The 21033-nt window shown below is 46.9% G+C and overlaps 1 protein-coding gene across 2 annotated transcripts in view; it reads right to left on the bottom strand.

The window, feature by feature from the left end:
- Positions 1-21033, bottom strand: part of SORCS2 (sortilin related VPS10 domain containing receptor 2) — an 894852-nt gene that overhangs the window by 53751 nt on the left and 820068 nt on the right. For both annotated transcript variants that reach the window (XM_040419144.1, XM_040419145.1), the window contains exons 15-18: positions 14969-15089; positions 12502-12635; positions 10944-11069; positions 1174-1345 (exon numbers count right to left, since the gene is read on the bottom strand). In XM_040419144.1, coding sequence (XP_040275078.1) covers positions 1174-1345; positions 10944-11069; positions 12502-12635; positions 14969-15089 — 553 coding nt within the window. The remainder of the gene's footprint in view (positions 1-1173; positions 1346-10943; positions 11070-12501; positions 12636-14968; positions 15090-21033) is intronic.

Below are 21033 nucleotides of genomic sequence, written 5' to 3'. Positions count from 1 at the left end.
GTTGGCCCTTAAATAATCCAAACATAGTCGACGGCAGCATGTCCTTCAAGGATTTCTTTAATATTCAAAACGAGTCCATAAAAATGTACAAAAAGTTACAAACGAAACGTTGCACAATCTTTGGCACCTTTTGTACATTTTTATGGACTCATTTTGAATATTAAAGAAATCCTTGAAGGACATGCTGCCGTCGACTATGTTTGGACTATCCCCAGCATAGGTCATCAATATGTAAGACCCGGAAAGCCCCTTTATAGTATAGGTAAAGTTCTGTTCACATTACATTTAAGCCTCCCACCAGAGCAGAGGTACAGCTCAGGAGGATTTCTTGACATACAGACACAACAGAAGGCTCTAACGTATGCCACTGTATCGGCACAATGTGGCAATCACTGCCCATAGGATCCCATGTTATGTGCATGGTATATGCTTTTTTTGGAGGAATGCCTCTGAACAGAAAAATTTTGTCAGCTATGATTTCTTAAACAAAGTATCCAATTTTGTCCACCATTTCACAAACATAAAGAATGATTCTATATAAAAAGTTGAGCAACTTTGTAACATTATATTGTTTACACTGTTTCAGCTTAAAGCATAACTGATTTTATTTTATTTTTTTAAGTCTGCATAATGGCTGTGCTTCTTTGTACAATCATAACTGTGAAGGAACTGGTGTTTTTTGGGGGCTTCCCTAAAGTCTCTTTCATTATTCCCTGTTTCAGCTGCAGAGCTAGATGCATTTCTCTCAGAAGCAGGGGGTGTCTCTTTTCTGCCAGTACTGTTATGCAGTGACCTCACTTCCCACAAGAGATCTCAGACAGCTAATAAGGAGGGGTAAATCACACTTACAGAAAGCCAGAACTCTGAGGTGACTCTTTAAGTTACAGTCCAGAGCTGCATTTACAATTCCGTCGCTTCAGAGGTGAAATCTCCAAGCATTCCTTGACTATTTCGAATGACAATTAGCAGCATTGTAAAAGCAGCTCTAGTCTTTTTTTTTATAAAGGGTGTAACTCAACAGGGTAAAATGCAGAAGAAAAACCTACACGAGAGAGTGTGAACAGGGTCTGAAATCAGGACAGAAGATTCTGGGCAGTAGTTACAGGAAACCATACCTTGCACTCTATTATAAACGTCAGAAATGTACTTTATTTGGTATCACTAATAAGTTACCTGCTCCTGCTGTACCATAAACGTGATGTCTTCTCCTGGCTTTACAGCCATGGAGTCTCCTTTCATGATGATTCTCAAACCTTTTGGTGCAATTAAAGGACACTGATTACGTAGTAGATTTTCTTGCAGGTCGATGCCTCCTTCACACACGTTAGATATGAGTTTCCTATATCTGTAATATAACAGACAAATTAGGGGGAATATATATACAGTATATATATATATCCATACGTAGCTGAGCCTTGAGCTGTTTGTGCATTCATTTCAATGGGCACCACGTCATTCCTAATTTCTCCTGTGGTGGCGCCGCGGGGGAGTTTAGATTTCAGGGTGATAGCGGTCCCAGCTACCCAGCTTGTTGATGGTTTCTACATACATGTTACAAATATTACACTGTAGATTTGATGACTGGTGTTAATGAAAGGTTGAGTTTCATTTAAAGGGAACCTGTCACCGGGATTTTGTGTATAGAGCTGAGGACATGGGTCACTAGATGGCCGCTAGAACATCCGCAATACCCAGTCCCTATAATAAAGGGGTTATTCCATGATTAATGTAAAAAAAATGAAAATCGGATATCATATAGTACATGGCAGTCACTTTATAATGAACTTAGGACCAGCCCTGTACCTCACATGGACCCAGAGATCTCCTAATTCACTGCTCCAATGGCTCTGCTAGTTTTATTTCAAGCGGGCAACTTTACAGGGCGTGTCCTTTCTCAGGGGGCGTGTCCTTTCTGCTGCAGCTGGTGGCAGTTGAAGGATGGAATTGAGCACATGTAACCATCTCAGTGAGCAGGACAGAGAAATTAGAAAAAGAGCAAACAGCAGGTGGCGCTGTACACATAGATTTCAGTGAATAGTTCACTGGCTATATTAAATTTTTTACATTTTCGCATACAATTACTAAAGAATTCAAATCCAGGTGCTGGTCTAAAAAAATGTAAAATATTTTTTATGGGACAACCCCAACGTCATGTTTTATATAGTGGTAGCCGAATAATCCCCATTGTTTTATGATCGAATACAACATATGACAAATCTCATTGACTCTAGGTTCTAGGTTTGTTAGAAAGAGATTGTCATGTACTATAGGATGTCTGATTTCTTCGTTTTTTACATTAATCATGGGAGAACTCCTTTAAGTGTGGGGTGAGGGAAGGAAGTCATAAAATTCACAGAGGGGTAAAGCTGTTAAACATACCTCGCTGGGTGCTCAGGCGGCTTGCATGACCAAAGAGGAGAAGTTTTGAGACCCCTGGCCCCACAATTGCAAGTGCCATTGAGGCGGTCCTGGGTTCTCTGTATCAAATCCTCCCCAACTACTCCTGGTTGGATGGTAGAGCCAGGGGCGCACCTAGCCTTTCTGCTGCCTAAGGCGATTCCGCTGCCCCCCTCTTGCCCCTACATGGTACTGCCTGAGGCGATCGCCTCACCTGGCCTCATTGGTGGCGCACCCCTGGGTAGAGCCATCAATCTGAGCAGAGGGGATGGGTTGGGAAGTCTTCAGTGCAGAGAGCCCATGACAATGTACATGAAGGCACCACCTTTATGGCACTTGCAATTGATCGCGGGGCTGGGGGCATTAAAACCTCTCTTCCTTGGTCATGTAAACAGCATGAGCACCCATCAATCTACTTCTGAGGGGTCAAAACTGCTGCATTTCGGGTTCGAATCTTAGGAGGTATGGTCTCTGGGCGTTTCGGAAGAAGCCAGACATCAATAAATGATCTTTATTCAGTGCCACCACCTTTAATGACCCTCACAGTCTTCTTCAGTTATTTGTCTACAAAGCCCCGGATAAGGACTCTCATAAATAATTTCGCCCATATGTCGTGTCACAGGATTGCTCTTTACTGTTCTGCATTAAGTCCCCGGAAAGGCAAACAATGTAAATGCAGCTTCCGAGTCACTTAATCCTCCATAACAGCCACAAATGGCAGAGATGCAGATCTTCCAACAGCACAATGCGAGCGAGAGACCGTTAAAGCCCGTCGTGCCTCGCAAGAAATACAGAGAATCTCCAGATGAAGCGGAGATAACCCCCTCCACGGGCTCCGCTTTACTAAACAGCCTTGTGTTTGCAGTAAACCCAAATCCTTTTTAAATTGGATGGGCCTAAAATGCAAAGTAGGCAATTATGTTGTTTTCAAAGGGTCAGGCTGTCTATTCCAATGGAAGATGAGCTTTCCCTTTCGTTGGCTTGTATGCTCTAGGAATTTCATGGACTCCTGCTCGGTTGGAGAACACTAACTAGTGAATTTAATTAATGGTTCAGTCAATGCCGGGTGAATTAAAATGAGGTCGAAAAGACTAGGGAAGACACGTAACGTTTCTAAATGCCGACCCTATGCCATGATCTACCTAATTTACCGGGGGAAGAAAGGAGCCGGGAAAGGTACAATAAAAGGACTAGAAGCAGAGAACATCCATCAATAGGCGCAGTGCAGTAATACACATTGCCACGGCTCCTCTGCTTATTAATTCCAGATGAAATGGAGAGTTTTTAGGTCAATATATTATAACAACTATTAAATTTAACTAGTTCACATCCTGGGTTTGGGGTCTTCAGAACCAACCAGCTACTGTTCAGCCTTTTTAGTGCGCATTAACTGTTAGCTGTAACAGTTGTCTCTTGTGCTTTCATTCATTATTGGTTGAAAAAAAATAGAACAAAATTTTATATTTAAACGCAAAATACAAATTCAATAGCACTCTGCAACCAGCATTCTGCCCTGCCTCTATGCTGGATGAGGCATTGGTGTACATTTTGGCCAAAGCGTAATAAGCCACTCACCACGTCAAGGTCGCCTCTATGGAGTGGTCCCTAACACTAGTTCCTACCTGTTTATGGGCCATGACAGCCACACAAAGTCCAGGGAATGCAGGTGCAGCATGAACGCCAAGCACACTCTGCTTTTAACCCCGTCCGGTGCCATTACAGCTTTCATCGGATCCAGGGATGCAAGTACCAACATGCACGCTGAGCCCACCATATACTTCTCCTGGAGCCAAATGGCTACTGGTAGGTGCTATATAAGCAGACTCAGTTTTATACTGACTTTAAAACCAGCCTCCAGGACAGATTGACTGGTCAGGTGTGCATGACTCCAAGGAGATCGCCACGCCTCCAATATATACTACAACGAAAAAATGTGGGTGATTAAGTCAGCACAACCCTGTATGCAGGTGCACATCGCTATGGCGAAATACATATACAAACTCAAAATACAAATGCAATAGCACTCTGCAACCAGCATTCTAAAGTCAGTATAAAACTGAGTCTGCTTATATAGCACCTACCAGTAGCCATTTGGCTCCAGGAGAAGTATATAGTGGGCTCAGCATGCATGTTGGTACTTGCATCCCTGGATCCGATGAAAGCTGTCACGGCACCGGACGGGGTTAAAAGCAGAGTGTGCTTGGCGTGCATGCTGCACCTGCATTCCCTGGACTTTGTGTGGCTGTCATGGCCCATAAACAGGTAGGAACTAGTGTTAGGGACCACTTATAGAGGCGACCTTGACGTGGTGAGTGGCTTATTACGCTTTGGCCAAAATGTACACCAATGCCTCATCCAGCATAGAGGCAGGGCAGAATGCTGGTTGCAGAGTGCTATTGCATTTGTATTTTGCGTTTGTATATGTATTTCACCATAACGATGTGCACCTGCATACAGGGTTGTGCTGACTAAATCACCCAAAATTTTATATATGCTTTCTAGTTAAAGAGGTTGTCATTGTATTCCCTCCAGAATGGGGCCCACAAAGCGAAGGAAAGCATGCCGCACATGCGCAGTGTGCTCTCCACCGCTATGGGAGTTTCGAAAATAGCCGAGCAAGCGTGTTTGGCTGTTCTCGGAAGACCCATAGCGGTGAATGGAGAGCGCACGGTACATGTGCTGCCACCTTTACCACTATGTGACTGCTTGAAATAGTCAAGCCTGCACTCAGCTATTTCTGGAACTCCCACAGAGGTAAATAGAGGGCGGATGCGCTTGCGCGGTGGGCTCTCCTTCACTTTACGGGAGCTCGTTCTGGATATAGGAGCTGGTCCCAGAGGTGGGAACTGCACCTATCTGTCATTGATAGCATATCCTAGCGATACGCCATCAATGTACGAGATGGGAATACCCCTTTGGTGCCTTGTCAGTGCTGGGGTCCTAGGTTCGAATCTGACCATGGACAACATCTGCATGGAGTTTGTATGTTCTCCCCGTGTTTGCGTGGGTTTCCTCCGGGTTACTCAGGTTTCCTCCCACACTCCAAAGACGTACTGATAGGGACCTTAGATTGTGAGCCCCATTGGGGACAGTTGGATGCTAATGTCTGTAAAGCGCTGCAGAATATAGTAGCGCTATATAAGTGCATAAAAAAATAAATAAAAAAAATACCATAAAATAGACTTTTTGTTCATCTTTATCATGGTAAATTTAAGATATATTACATGTTCCATTTAGAACAATTGTGTCAGAGCTAGAGGCATGAAAGTGATTGTGGGTTTATTTTATTTCATTCGTTTTTTAACTTGTATAGTCAAAGATCAAAGATCAGAAAAGACCATTAGGGGCACTTAAAAGTTACCATATATTCCGACATACAATTATCTCAGAAAATAATAATTTGCCTTAAAGCAGTTGTCCGCTTTGGACAATGTGACAATGGGACTCACATCCATCAGCTGTAATCTGCCAGGAAACCTGTTAGTAAATGTGCAATTTCCCTGCAGTGCCCCCACAGGGGAAATTAAGTATTATACTGTGCGTATTCAAATCAGTGGATTGTCTGTGTAATGACAGGTCCTCCAGAGAGATATAGCACATGGCTGGGAAATCCTCTCGGAATCCACAGCAGGGAGTCTTTCTCCGCTGGCTGCCAGTATAGTTAGGGACATCGGCTGTCACTATTTTTGTGGACACTGTGGCTGCCAGTATATTTGGGGTCACTTAGGCTGGCACTGTCTGAGGAGGTATTTCGGGGACTGTGGCTGCCATGAGCCTGGGGAGACAACGTCAATGTATTTGGGGATAACATGTCTGGCTGTATTTGGGGGAATGTGGCTGACTTAGAACCTGTGGAGACTACAGTATATCAGTGTAATACCATGGCTGGCACAGTATTTGGCGGACACTGGAAGGAAGACTATACTATGTATTTAAGGACATTGTGGCTGGCGCTGTATCTGAGGGTGTGTTGCTGTCACTTTCTTAAAGGGCATCTGTCAGCAGATTTGTACCTATGACACTGTCTGACCTGTTACATGTGCACTTGGCAGCTGAAGACATCTGTGTTGGTCCCATGTTCATATGTGCCCACATTGCTGAGAACAATGATGTTTTAATATATGCAAATAAACCTCTAGGAGCAACGGGGGTGTTGCCGTTACACCTAGAGGCTATACTCTATCTGCAACTTCCGTTCCCTCTGCATTTTGATGGACAGGGCCAGACATCATGTCAGGCCCTGTCAATCAAAGTGTAGAGGAAACGGAAGTTACCGAGCGAGCAGAACCTCTAGGTGTAATGGAAAAACACCCCCGTTGCTCCTAGGAGTTCATTTGCATATATAAAAATTTCATTTTCCCCAGCAATGTGGGCACATATGCAGTCGCGTGCCTAGGGTGTTTGGCACCTGGGGCGGGTCCTTTCTCTGGCACCCCCCAATTCTTTAAAGAAATTGTACCTCCTCACAGTAGTATTGCCCTCATTGTACAACCTTTGCAGTAGTTTTGTACAGATCTGTGCCCCCTCACAGTAGTTATGCCCACATTGTGCCCTCTCACAGTAGATATGCCCTCTCTGTACCCCTTTCACAGTTGTAATGCCCTCTTTGTTTCCCCTTCATAGTAATAATCCCCATTGTGCCCCCTTCACAGTAATAATCCCCATTGTGTCCCCTTCATAGTAATAATGCCAATTGTGCCCTCTTCACAGTAATAATCCCCATTATGCCCCTTCAAAGTAATGATGCACATTGTGCCCCTTTACAGTAATGCCCATTGTGCCCCCTTAATAGTAATAATGCCGACTGCGCTAGTAATGCCCTATGTGCCCCCTCCATAGTAGAAATCCCCATTGTGCCCCCTTCACAGTAATAATGCCCACTGTGCCACCTTCACAGTAATAATGCCCATTGTGCCCCCATCACAGTAATAATGCCCACTGTGCCCCCTTCACAGTAATAATGCCCACTGTGCCCCCTTCACAGTAATAATGCCCACTGTGCCCCCATCACAGTAATAATGCCCACTGTGCCCCCATCACAGTAATAATGCCCACTGTGCCCCCTTCACAGTAATAATGCCCACTGTGCCCCCTTCACAGTAATAATGCCCAATGTGCTCCCTTCATTTTAGTAATGCCCTCTGGCTCTGTGCCCCCTCCATAGTAGAAATGCCCATTGTGCCCCCTTCACATTAGTAATGCCCTCTGTGCCCCTCCATAGCAGTAATGCTCTATGTGCCCCCTTTATAGTAATAAAGTCCTCTGTTGCTCCTCCATAGTAATAACGTCCCCTGTGCCCCTCCATAGTAATAAAGCCCTCTGTGCCCCCTCCATAGTAATAAAGCCCTCTGTGCCCCCTCCATAGTAATAAAGCCCTTTGTGCCCCCTCAATAGTAATAAAGTCCTCTGTACCCCCTCCATAGTAATAAAGCCCTCTGTGCCCCCTCCATAGTAATAAAGCCCTCTGTGCCCCCTCTGTGTCAAAAAAACAAAAATACAGTAACTACTCACCTTGTCCCGTTCCTGAAGCTCACAGTCCTCTCTTGCCTGCAGGCACAGATCGCTCTGCAGCACTGTGTGGGCGGAGCTTATGCAGATTTCCAGGCTGCAGTTCATTGCTGGAGCGCAGGAAGCTGCGGTCCTGTCACTCAACGCTCAGCTCCCTGCCCTTCTCCCCTCCTTCAGGCCGGCGGCGCTCCGAATGGTGAAGCAGAAAGACTTCTCCCCGCTCCACCATTCAGCCTGCAGACACAGATCGAACTGCCAGCTGAGCGGTGAGTGACCGGACCGCAGCTCCCTGCGCTCCAGCAATAAGCGCTTCCATCTGTATTGATGGAAGCGCTCATTGCTTCTGGCACCCCCCTGAGAGCCGGCACCCGGAGCGGACCGCCCCCCAACGCCTTCCCCATAGTATGCCACTGCACATATGAACATGGGACCAACACAGATGTCTTCAGCTGCCAAGCGCACACGTAACAGGTCAGCCAGTGTCATAGGTAACAAATCTGCTGACAGATGCCCTTTAAGAACTCATTGACGGTAGGAGAGACACTAACAAACAGAGCTCGTCTCAAGCACAGCTCACGTGTCCTTTCCACAATAGGCACCTTCATGATATCCAGTCTATTTTTGGCCATTATCACACGCAACAGACCACAAGGGGGCACTTTGCCACTCACTGCACCTATGACCTTGGATAGTACTGTCTCACCTGACACATAAGCTACAAAGCATTTAAGTGACCCCGAAAAACGTCCACCCCTCACACTGCCACCACCCGTCAATTATTTAGCATGGCAGATTGGACTTCACTTCAATGGGACTGAGCACGATACCAAGCACAGCCACTATACAATGTAAGCACAGAGAAGGCCGCGGCGCTCACAGGAGCCTTCTTAAACAGCTGATCGGCGGGGGTCCTGGGTGTCAGACCCCCAAAGATCAGGTACTGATGACCTATCATGAGGACGGGTCATCAGTATAAAAATCCCTGAAAACCCCTTTAATAAAATAACAGTAAATACTTACCTAGACCATTCCCCTGATGATTGGAGCACATCCTGCTCTTCCCTCGCAGGTCACATGCAAATCGCACATGCTGGGCTGTGTATGAGGAGCATACATACTGATTCCTGGGCCTGCATGCTCCTCCGACACAGCCCAGCAATGTGTGACCACGTCATGCCTGCTGGGGGGTTGAATGGTGAAGCAGAGAGGGGACGGCTGCCTGTTTCACCATTGCTATCAACTGTCTCTGTGTCCTAAGGATGCACAGAAAGTAGGACATACATCGGCCGTTCCGGGACTGTCACTTCGGATCCGGGGCAGTTGGGAGGTATGATATTCACTAGTGTGAGGTATTACGGTATGTATTCTATGTCACGTGGAAGCAGCCCCCATGATGGCGAGCTGCATGGAATAAAAGGCAAAGATACTGGAAATGCCAGGTCCACGTTAGACTTCGCCAGCAAGATTTGCACAGCACAGATCTGGAGACTTCTGAAAGTTTCATCAGAAATCTCTTTGATATTAATAGTTGTGGGCACGCGGAGCAGGCATGGCGTACCTGTGGGCCGAGCAGTGGTGGCTCAATACATCTAAGTGGTCATTCTTCAAAAGCAGACATCTGATCCCGACCATTCATTACAGAGGCATACGGGCAGGAGAGAATCAGGACACAAGGACTATTTATCAAACTGCCCTTCAGGAACTAAGGCTTTAGAAGGTGCATACATCTTAACAGGGTTATTTTTCATTGCGGTTCCCCGGGTGTTATCGAGGTGGACTGGGAGCCAGTGTTTTAAATTTCATGCTTCAAGACTTCCAGTCATAGAGAGCGAACGATGCTGCAATCCATCCTGTACTGATGGAGCAGCCGTGTACAAAGGCCCACTACCATTCTATCTTTTATTCTTTTGCTTACATAATAATCATATTTAAAGGGATATTTCCATCATATAATGTTATAACAAATTGCTAAAATATGCCATAACAGTATGACTGGTGGTGGGCCGTCTACTGGGACCTATGTCAAGCCCCTTCGGCTTATTCTATACACAGCGTTACTCCCATCCAACCATCATTCAGCCTGCTGAGGACCTTGGTCTCCTCTTACAGAAGGTGGACACTGTTACATGCATTTAATGGCACCAGTATATCTGAAATTAGGTAAATATGCAGTCCTTTTATAAAAATAAATAAAAAACACGCCCTACAGTTTTGTGTACATAGCTCCTATGCTGATCTGTGTATCTCCATGGTAACTGACTACAAGCAAACCTTGTGTGTAGTCTGATCTTGCGGTCATGTTTTGCTGCGCTCCAGGTCAGGACAGACCAAGAGACAGAGGAACTGGAGCTGAGGCGTAGCTACCAGGGATGCAGGGGAGGGGGTTGTGGTGTCATTCGGCCCACCAGGGGTGGACTGGCAACACCAGGAGGAGCTCCATGCTCAACTGTATCATCACTCTAAGGAAGCCAATACAGTTGAACTCTGTGGTACAGCAAAGTACTGGAAGAAGTTGTCATTGAGGTCTGGGCCAGATGAAGAAGATAAGGAAAATGAACAACTCCAATCAGAAAACGTGTGTCAACTGTCATTGGTTTTTACTGTAGTGTAGTCACCTATAATGTCTGCATATCTTTTGTTTAAACCTATTACCTACGACCATATGGTGACTATGTGGAGGTAATACTGGTCTATCCATAGTGATAATAGTGATAGTGATAATACTATTAATATTTTTCAGTGGTTATTTAGTGGTGTTTGTAGTGGTCATACTGTGGCGTTATCTAGGTTGGGGTCCACTCTGGCCTCAGATGTGTTTCCCTCCCCCATGCTGACTTTCTAACTACGTCTCTGAACTGCATGATCAGACCACTTATAGTCTGCAAGCATATAGACACCCAGACTTTTATCACATATCAGTATGAATCAGGAGCTGCAATTCCAGCCTTGATGTGACTGAGCAATGTCATCTTTCCACTGGTAGAATTACCAGTCTCTTCAGGGTCATTACAGCATACAGTACTTTATACAGTCCTTACCCAGTGGTACTTGTATAGGTTTGTCCAACGGTGCAATCTTCTGGTGGAGATTCCGGGTTAAACCAAAAATCAGGAAAACATCGGCTAGTTTGTTTTTGGGTGACCTCCTGTTCAAATCCATAATCACTGCATGAAAAGAACATGTTTTAGCACTTACACTTTATTTAAAGAAACAAATTTAGAGAATATAGAATGCACAGCCTGAAACGCATAAACTCACCATGTTCTCCTGCTTTGCCCCAGCTCACATTAATCTCCTTTCTATTAGCTACCTACTGCCTCTGCTCTAACTCTGGGTCCTGCCCTCTCCAATACCCTCATGTCCCCTCCCACTGCTTACATGTGGGAGGATTCCTAGGTTCTGCAGGGGAGGTACAGCAGTACTCAGCACAAGTAAACTGCTTATTTGTGGGTGGGTTTCTAGGTTCTGCAGGGGAGGTACAGCAGTACTCAGCACAAGTAAACTGCTTATTTGTGGGTGGGTTCCTAGGTTCTGCAGGGGAGGTGCAGCAGTACTCAGCACAAGTAAACTGCTTATTCGTGGGCGGATTCCTAGGTTCTGCAGGGGAGATGCAGCAGTACTCAGCACAAGTAAACTGCTTATTCGTGGGAGGGTTCCTAAGTTCTGCAGGGGAGGTACAACAGTACTCAGCACAAGTAAACTGCTTATTCATGGGAGGGTTCCTAGGTTTTGCAGGGGAGGTGCAGCAGTACTCAGCACAAGTGAACTGCTTATTCGTGGGTGGTTTCCTAGGTTCTGCAGGGGAGGTACAGCAGTACTCAGCACAAGTAAACTGCTTACATGTGGGAGGATTCCTAGGTTCTGCAGGGGAGGTACAGCAGTACCCAGCACAAGTAAACTGCTTATTCATGGGCGGGTTCCTAGGTTCTGCAGGGGAGGTACAGCAGTACTCAGCACAAGTAAACTGCTTATTCAGGGGAGGGTTCCTAAGTTCTGCAGGGGAGGTACAGCAGTTCTCAGCACAAGTAAACTGCTTATTCGTGGGAGGGTTCCTAAGTTCTGCAGGGGAGGTACAACAGTACTCAGCACAAGTAAACTGCTTATTCGTGGGAGGGTTCCTAGGTTCTGCAGGGGAGGTACAGCAGTACTCAGCACAAGTGAACTGCTTATTCGTGGGTGGTTTCCTAGGTTCTGCAGGGGAGGTGCAGCAGTACTTAGCACAAATAATTCCAGTGATCTTATATAAATTGCTAATCACAATGGAAGGACTAATCCACCCGTATCTATTTCATGTCCGTATTAGTTCCCTATTTTAGAGATGTAACTTGAAACTCCTAAATCCCAACAAATCCATGATAAGGCCCCACCTTGCCACCATGTGCCACTTATACTACTGCTGCTTACTTATGTGGCAGAGAGGCATTTGGACCCCTCAACCACCAGGGCCCTATTTAGAAGGTCCTGAAAACTGAGCTAATATCACTCAACGGAGCCGATCACATGGACATATTTTTACCACCCATATGTCAAACACACAACATGTCCTAGTGTTACCCCTATTTGTATCATATAATAATGAATATATAGCGCACATACCACACGAAATCTGTGCTTTCACACTGGCATAGTCTTGATGTACGGGCTGAGGTGAAATTCCTACCCTTAATGCACCACGAAGAGGTCTTTCTCTTACGGAAGCTTCTCTGCTGACCCATGATGCAATAGTCTCCCTGTATGTAAATTAAATGAAAATGAGAAGGAAATTAAATGAAAATTACGGATTTGGTGGCAATATGGTGTCTGCCTGTTTCGTTGGGATTCCTTTCAGGTTTACTGGATTCCTATGTAACTGGTCCCAGATGGATGTCTAAAATAGGGAAAATGTACCGTGAGCTGCACATGTACTAGAGAGTATGCCACAGATGTATTAATAATGTATACGGTATATAACTAGTTATATACAGTACTGCTCACCCAAATCATTCTGTTCTACAGTGCTAGAGACTGTAATTGAGCAATTAATATTACACCAGGGAGTTGTAAATGACCTTTAGACATTTTCAAATAAGGGATGCTGTCATTAGAAAGATTACTTTTTTTAAGATTAATTTTACAGGTATGCATGTTTATTCCAATGGAAATAAGTAATGACATATTGCAATTTTCACATTGGCCACTAGATGTCAGCAGTGCAGGCTAGACTCCAGACTGGTTACATATAATGTCGTTTTACAGTGTACAGTAAAACTGAATGGCAGCTCTGCCTGATCCAAGATAAGCAGCTTTCACATTGACTATAGAAAAGGGATGATTCTAATCAGATTTAGGGACAGTGTTATCTGAGGTTTGGTGATGTCACCGGTCAGCTTGAATCCTGCTGTAATAAGAGATTCAAGACTCCCTTTGAATACTGCATAAGAAATATAAATCAATTTAAAGGGGTTATAAATAAAAACCTGCAAATGCTATAAAATACTAAAACAATACTCATCACTTCAATCCTCTGCAGATGGAACCCAGACAATCCAGAAGTCCGCCCATCTTTTTTCTTTTTTTTTTACCAAAAGCACATGACCGCTGCAACCAATCAGTGGCCTCAGTGATCATGTGGTGTACTACTGGTATTATGGCTCCCATTTCTGAGCAGTGATGTTACCAGTATGGCATGTGATCACTGAGACCATTTATTGGCTGCGGCGGCCATGTGCTGACTTTAAGTCACAGGGACCACTGGAGCACCTGCGCTGGGTCAGCAGATTGTCCTTTTATTTTATAGCATTTGTTGCTCTTTTTATATATTTTTTGAAACTGAATAACTCCAGGTAAGTACTATTTACTAACCATATTTGACAATAGTGTCCTTTTAAAGGGGTTGTCCACTCATTTACTATTGATCGACTTTAATATCTGATTGACGGTTGTAGGACACCCCACACGCCTGCTGATCAACTGACAGGTCACCTCTGCGTCCAGTGATTGGCTGCAGCAGTCACGTGGTGCCCGTCAACAGGATGTTGATGCTAGAGCAGGGATCAGCAACTTGGGTATTCAAGCTGCTGTGAAAGTACAACTCCCAGCATGCACACCTATTTGGCAGTTTTTGTAACTCTCATAGAAGTTAACAGGAAGATTCTGGGAGTTGTAGTTTCAGGACAACTGGAGTGCCGGAGGTCGCTGATCTCTGTGCTAGAGCAATGGGGTGCAATGGAGCTGGAAACCAGGTAAGTATGAATCCCACTCTGTGAGGTCTTTTTAAAGGGGGATTCCCATCACAGACAATGGGGGCATATCGTTAGGATATGCCCCCATTGTCTGATAGGTGCGGGTCCAGTGTCAGACTGGGGTACCTAGGGCCCACCAGTAAAATTTATTTTGGGGGCCCGCCATATGGATACATTCAAGTATAATAAATAATCTAACAAGTTTTTTATATGAACATAGGCTGGTGGAGGTGCTGTACATTGAATATATGTATGTAGTGCCCCTTGTGCAGGGGGTGGGAGACTAGGGGCCCACCTTGCTCAGGGGCCCACTGTGGGATTCCTCTGTACCCCTGTGGGCCAGTCCGAACCTGTGTGGGTCCCACCTCTGGGACCCGCACCTACACCGAGAACGGAGCGGGGAAGGTGGCGGAGGGCACACTGCGCATGTGCAGCCGTCCTCCATTCATTTCTATGGGACCACCGGAAACCCGGGGTCCTCCACCCACCACTCTCCCTGCTCCATTCTTCTAGCGATATGCCCCCCATTGTCTGTGATGGGAATTTCCCCTTTAAGTCCTGGATAACCCCTTTAAAACATACAGTGTATACCTAGAGCTGGATAATTGCTGAGTATGCAGTTTGCTTCTAAGCTTCCCCTAGTGGTGGCTGCAGACAGCTAAAATTTTAGAATTTGATTGTATGGCTATGCGGTGGATTTAGGACTCTGTATGTAACAAAACAAAGCTCCGGTCGCTATAAAGATATAAAGAAATCAATTAGCACAGAACATTTCAGCTAAAAATGGCTTTCACTTTAACAGCATGTTGTATGGGCACCTCTTCTCCATCATGGTACAATACCTGTGTATTAGAGAGATCCCAGGAGTCGTAATCCTCCTCAGTGCACTCTCTTATAAACGAGGGTCTAAAATCTACTTTCACCAGCTCCCATTCTGATCGGTAACTGATATGTCCGAACACCCTGAAAGGAAAATAGTCATGTGTTATGGTATAGCTTCCTGATAGCTGAGCAGGTGCCGGATGTTACAGCTGATGGATATGCTCTACAAGCATACCTACCGTGTGACCAGGCCTGTAGTACATACATAACCATGTGACCAGGCCTGTAGTACATAACCGTGTGACCAGGCCTGTAGTACATAACCGTGTGACCAGGCCTGTAGTACATAACCGTGTGACCAGGCCTGTAGTACATAACCGCGTGACCAGGCCTGTAGTACATAACCGCGTGACCAGGCCTGTAGTACATAACCGTGTGACCAGGCCTGTAGTACATAACCGCGTGACCAGGCCTGTAGTACATAACCGCGTGACCAGGCCTGTAGTACATAACCGCGTGACCAGGCCTGTAGTACATAACCGTGTGACCAGGCCTGTAGTACATAACCGTGTGACCAGGCCTGTAGTACATAACCGTGTGACCAGGCCTGTAGTACATAACCAAGTGACCTGTCCTGTAGTACATACATAACCATGTGACCAGGCCTGTAGTACATAACCGTGTGACCAGGCCTGCAGTACATAACCGTGTGACCAGGCCTGTAGTACATACATAACCGTGTGACCAGGCCTTTAATACATACATAACCGTGTGACCAGGCCTGTAGTACATAAATGTGTGACCAGGCCTGTAGTGCATAACCATGTGACCAGGCCTGCAGTACATAACCGTGTGACCAGGCCTGTAGTACATAACCGTGTGAACAGGCCTGTGGTACATAATCGTGTGACCAGGCCTGTAGTACATACATAACCGTGTGACCAGGCCTGTGGTACATAACCGTGTGACCAGGCCTGTAGTACATACATAACCGTGTGACCAGGCCTGTAGTACATAACCGTGTGACCAGGCCTGTAGTACATACATAACCGTGTGACCAGGCCTGTAGTACATAACCGTGTGACCAGGCCTGTAGTACATACCCGTGTGACCAGGCCTGTAGTACATAACCGTGTGACCAGGCCTGTAGTACATACATAACCGTGTGACCAGGCCTGTAGTACATAACCGTGTGACCAGGCCTGTAGTACATACCCGTGTGACCAGGCCTGTAGTACATAACCGTGTGACCTGTCCTGTAGTACATACATAACCGTGTGACCAGGCCTGTAGTACATAACCGTGTGACCACCAGGCCTGTAGTACATAACCGTGTGACCAGGCCTGTAGTACATACCCGTGTGACCAGGCCTGTAGTACATACCCGTGTGACCAGGCCTGTAGTACATAGCTGATAAGCCCCATCAGCCGAACTGCTCGACTATTACGGTGTTTGTCATCAGAAATATCCCAGTAAACCTGAACACGTTTTGCTGTGATCAGCCAGGCATGGAAGCCAAGCTGCTGGACTTAATAGGGAATTGCCATAAGGGAATATGGCTTGTAGCAAACGCAGAGTTTGCAGAAAAGTGATAAACAAAATTGCAGACTTTTTGGATAGAATATTTTCCCCCAGTAATTGGATATAAAATTTAAAAAAGTGTGGGTGGCCGGGCATGGCTGGAGAAATAAAAACCTCACCTGGTTCCTGCTGTGTGGTTTGCATCCCTGACGCTTCCTGTCCTCGCCTGTCTGGAAGTGTCCACATGCACGTCACCGCTGCTGGCCAATCAATAACCTCAGTGGTGACAGTCGTGCCACCCCAGTGCCTTCAACTCTCCCCACCCAGTGCCATCAGCTCTCCCCCACCCCAGTGCCTTCAGCACCACTCCCCCAGTGCCATCAGCTCTCCCCCACCCAGTGCCATCAGCTCTCCCCCACCCCAGTGACATCAGCTCTCCCCCAGGCCAGTGCCTTCAGCACCACTCCCCCAGTGCCATCAGCTCTCCCCCACCCCAGTGCCATCAGCTCTCCCCCACCCCAGTGCCATCAGCTCTCCCCCACCCCAGTGCCATCAGCTCTCCCCCACCCCACTGCAATCAGCTCTCCCCCACCCCAGTGACATCAGCTCTCCCCCACCCCAGTGCCTTCAGCACCACTCCCCCAGTGCCTTCAGCTCTCCCCCACCCAGTGCCATCAGCTCCCCCTCCAATGCCACCATCTCCCCCATGTCATCAGTTGCTCCCCCTCCCAGTGCCATCAGCTCCACTCCCCCAGTGCCATCAGCTCTACTCCCTCAGTGCCATCAGCTCTCCCCCACCCCAGTGCCCTCAGCTCTCCCACACCCCAGTGCCTTCAACTCTCCCCACCCAGTGCCATCAGCTCTCCAACCCCAGTGCTTTCAGCTCCACTCCCCCAGTGCCATCAGCTCTCCCCAACCCCAGTGCCATCAGCTCCACTACCCAAATGCCTTCAGCTCTCCCACCGAGTGCCATCAGCTCCCCCTCCAATGCCACCAGCTCCCCCATGTCATCAGTTGCTCCCCCTCCCAGTGCCATCAGCTCCACTCCCCCAGTGCCATCAGCTCCACTCCCCCAGTGCCATCAGCTCCACTCCCCCAGTGCCCTCAGCTCTCCCCCACCCTAGTGCCCTCAGCTCTCCCACACCCCAGTGCCATCAGCTCTCCCCCACCCCAGTGCCATCAGCTCCACTCCCCTAGTGCCATCAGCTCTCCCCCACCCCAGTGCCATCAGCTCTCCCCCACCCCAGTGCCTTCAACTCTCCCCACCTAGTGCCATCAGCTCTCCCCACCCCCAGTGCTTTCAGCTCCACTCCCCCAGTGCCTTCAGCTCTCCCCCACCCCAGTGCCTTCAGCTTTTTCCCACCCCAGTGCCTTCAGCACCACTCCCCCAGTGCCTTCAGCTCTCCCCCACCCAGTGCCATCAGCTTCCCCTCCAATGCCACCAGCTCCGCCATGTCATCAGTTGCTCCCCCTCCCAGTGCCAACAGCTCCACTCCCCCAGTGCCATCAGCTCTCCCCCACCCTAGTGCCCTCAGCTCTCCCACACCCCAGTGCCATCAGCTCTCCCCCACCCCAGTGCCTTCAACTCTCCCCACCCAGTGCCATCAGCTCTCCCCACCGCAGTGCTTTCAGCTCCACTCCCCCAGTGCCATCAGCTCCATTACCCGAGTGCCTTCAGCTCTCCCACCCAGTGCCATCAGCTCCCCTCCAATGCCACCAGCTCCCCCATGTCATCAGTTGCTCCCCCTCCCAGTGCCATCAGCTCCTCCCCCAATGCCACCAGCTCCCCCTAGTGCCATCAGTTCCCCCACTCCCCCTCCTAGCCATCAGTGCCCAGCCGCAGCGCCAGTGAACTAAAATGTCCTGACAATGTGTGTACATCAGGATCCAGTGCAGCGTTGTGCGAGCAGGTGGGTGACCATGGAGCGTGAGTAATAGCAAGCTCTTCACTCACTCTCTGTGGTCACATAGCACAAACGAATCATTGATTCGATCGATTTGAAGATTTTTTGTGTGTCGAGTTAATCGATTAATTCGAGTAATCGTTTCAACCCTAGTCACGACAAACATAAAAACTCTAAGGAAAGACTCCTGGCGGCCGCGGCCCGTCCGTCGCGCAGACACTTAGCTTTATAGTTCACATGATTAAAACGCTGTTTTTCTTTTGTTGATCTGAAGCTCCGTTCCCGAATTATGATATTTTTTCTTATTATAAAAATTAGGTGCAATGAGGGCATGACCATTGCTCTTGTTGCACCCAAGCTCCGCTCCTTTATGTTGACTGACAGGGCCAGGCAGTGACAAATCAGACAGGGAGAGGCTGGCCACAAACAGGAGTGGAGCTTGGGTGCAACAAGAGCAACGAAGATGCTCTCATTGCACCAAAGGCCTAATTGGCTTAGTAACAGCGACTTAAATCAACAAAAGAAAAACAACATCAGGTGAACCACAGCTATGTGTGTATGCAGACAGCGGGTACTGTGGGGAAAATCAGTCTCCTTCCCCCTTTGGCAGCTGACAGTATAGTCCCTTAGTCCCTTCTTATTGTCCCTGCAGAAGGAGTCTCGTCAGCTATACTGCTATACTACTGCTGAGGCTTTTCTCCTTCCTGCCTTTCTATTGGCAGAGGATCACTATCTAGAGACCTGGCCATGGGGAGAGTGACTGAGCATGTGCGACCACCAGCACATTAGGTGGACATGCCCTTTATTACAAGCTCTGAACATCAGGTGGTGCCATACTATGTAAATGTCATAACTCTTTTGATTACATGAAAATAGCAAAAAAAATGTTTTCTATTTTGTGTGATTTCTAGAACATTATTTTATTTATTTATTATACTCACTTATACATAATGAATAAAGTAGTATTCATTCCTCCCCCCCAACTCTTGTCGGTGTGTGTGTGAAGACATGAAGGAGCCATGACCACAAGAAGCTTTATCTCAGGCGAGCATATTATGGGAAGACATGATTCGCTGAGAAAAGCTAATGTGGCACACTGGGAAGAAGGTGGTGCGGATGGATGGACGCCATGACAGAACTCATGAGCGAAACACTGGGCAGCTCAAAGCTTGTAGACCCAAGCAGAATGCAGGACATTGTGGAAGAAGCCTCTGCATTTAACTGTGCAAACTGCTATCATTAATAATTTGGGCTATTAAATATTAGATGACTAGGGCTATCGAAATGTAACGGAATGTGAAAGCGTCCGTATTTTATTTTTTATCCACTAGGTGGCACTGTGATACAAGTCCTGTTCCTCATCCCTTCACCCACTGAGAAATAGTGATGCTTTGAAGAATATTAAAAACTTGTGGTTGCTTTGCAAAAATACCCCAGATAAAAATGCTCGAAGCACATCTGTTAGTCTTTCAGGTAAGCATGCTACATTTATCATCTGAATAAAAGTTGAGGCCCAGAGAATTGTCAAAGAGAATCAATCGGCAGGGTACTGCTTCACCGGTGAATGGGCGTCACGTCAAGCTTCATTGCCCTCACTCAGGTTCTTCACATCCTCAGACGCTTCATTTACACAAGCTCCAATGCATAACGTATAGGTCTAGCTAATAAAATTCTTCTAATTGTCCAAATATATAGCGGTTGTAATGGAGGTCATATTAGTTACTTTCACCCAGCTTTCCCAGAAGTGGATTAGGACACTTACTGAACCTCCCTATCCGTTGCATATCAGAAAATGACCTAGTGTTATAAAAAAATGTCCTGAAATCTTGTAATTTTTACACTGGCCATTAATCCTCGCAATAGGCTGACATTTCCTGCTCTGTGGAGATCAGTTCTCAGCAGTCATCTCATTATCATCACAGGAAGGATTTCAATGACTGGTAACACCTATATACACAGTCGAGTCGGCAGCATGTAGATCGTGAAGCAAGTCCCGTGTGCTGAGCTAGCGGGGTGGGTATATAAGGTGAACGTAAGCTATACAGTGGAGCAGCTCACCGCCAAAAGGAACCGGCGGGTGTCTCACAACAGTTCGGCAAATCCTACTGCGTATGGGGCTCCGGAGCAGACGTACGGTCAGTGCACCTCTACGAATGAAGTTGCATCGGCATAAAAGGCTTCAATTCTTCAATTTTCGTAGCGGTATCGGAATTGGACCTCTGCTTATTGGTAACGGGTTGTCTTCTCTGATGAGTCCCGTTTTCTTCTTCATCAAACAGATAGACGTTGGTGTTTTAGGCGAGAAACATCAGAGAACAAGCACCCTGCAACCATCTCTGGAAGAACACAAGCCGGTGGTGGCAGCGTTATGGTATGGGGAAGGTCTTTGTGACATTCTCTGGGCTGACTCATCTATATGGAAGGCACTCTCCACCAATTTGGTTATGAATCCACCCTTGCAGATCACATACACCCCCTACATGCTAATTGTCTTCCCTGGGATGGATGGGATCTTGTCACACAGCTAGAAATGTCCGACATTGGTTGGAAGAGCATGTCCAAGACTTCCAAGTTCTACTCTGGCCCCCTAATTCACCAGATTTGAACTCAACTCAGCATCTGTAGGACCACTCCGATCGTCGTGTTCGTCCTATGGATC

This window comes from Bufo bufo, chromosome 2 (genome assembly GCF_905171765.1).
Source record: "Bufo bufo chromosome 2, aBufBuf1.1, whole genome shotgun sequence".
Lineage (NCBI taxonomy): Eukaryota > Metazoa > Chordata > Amphibia > Anura > Bufonidae > Bufo > Bufo bufo.
This window is presented reverse-complemented; position numbering and strand designations above follow the sequence as displayed.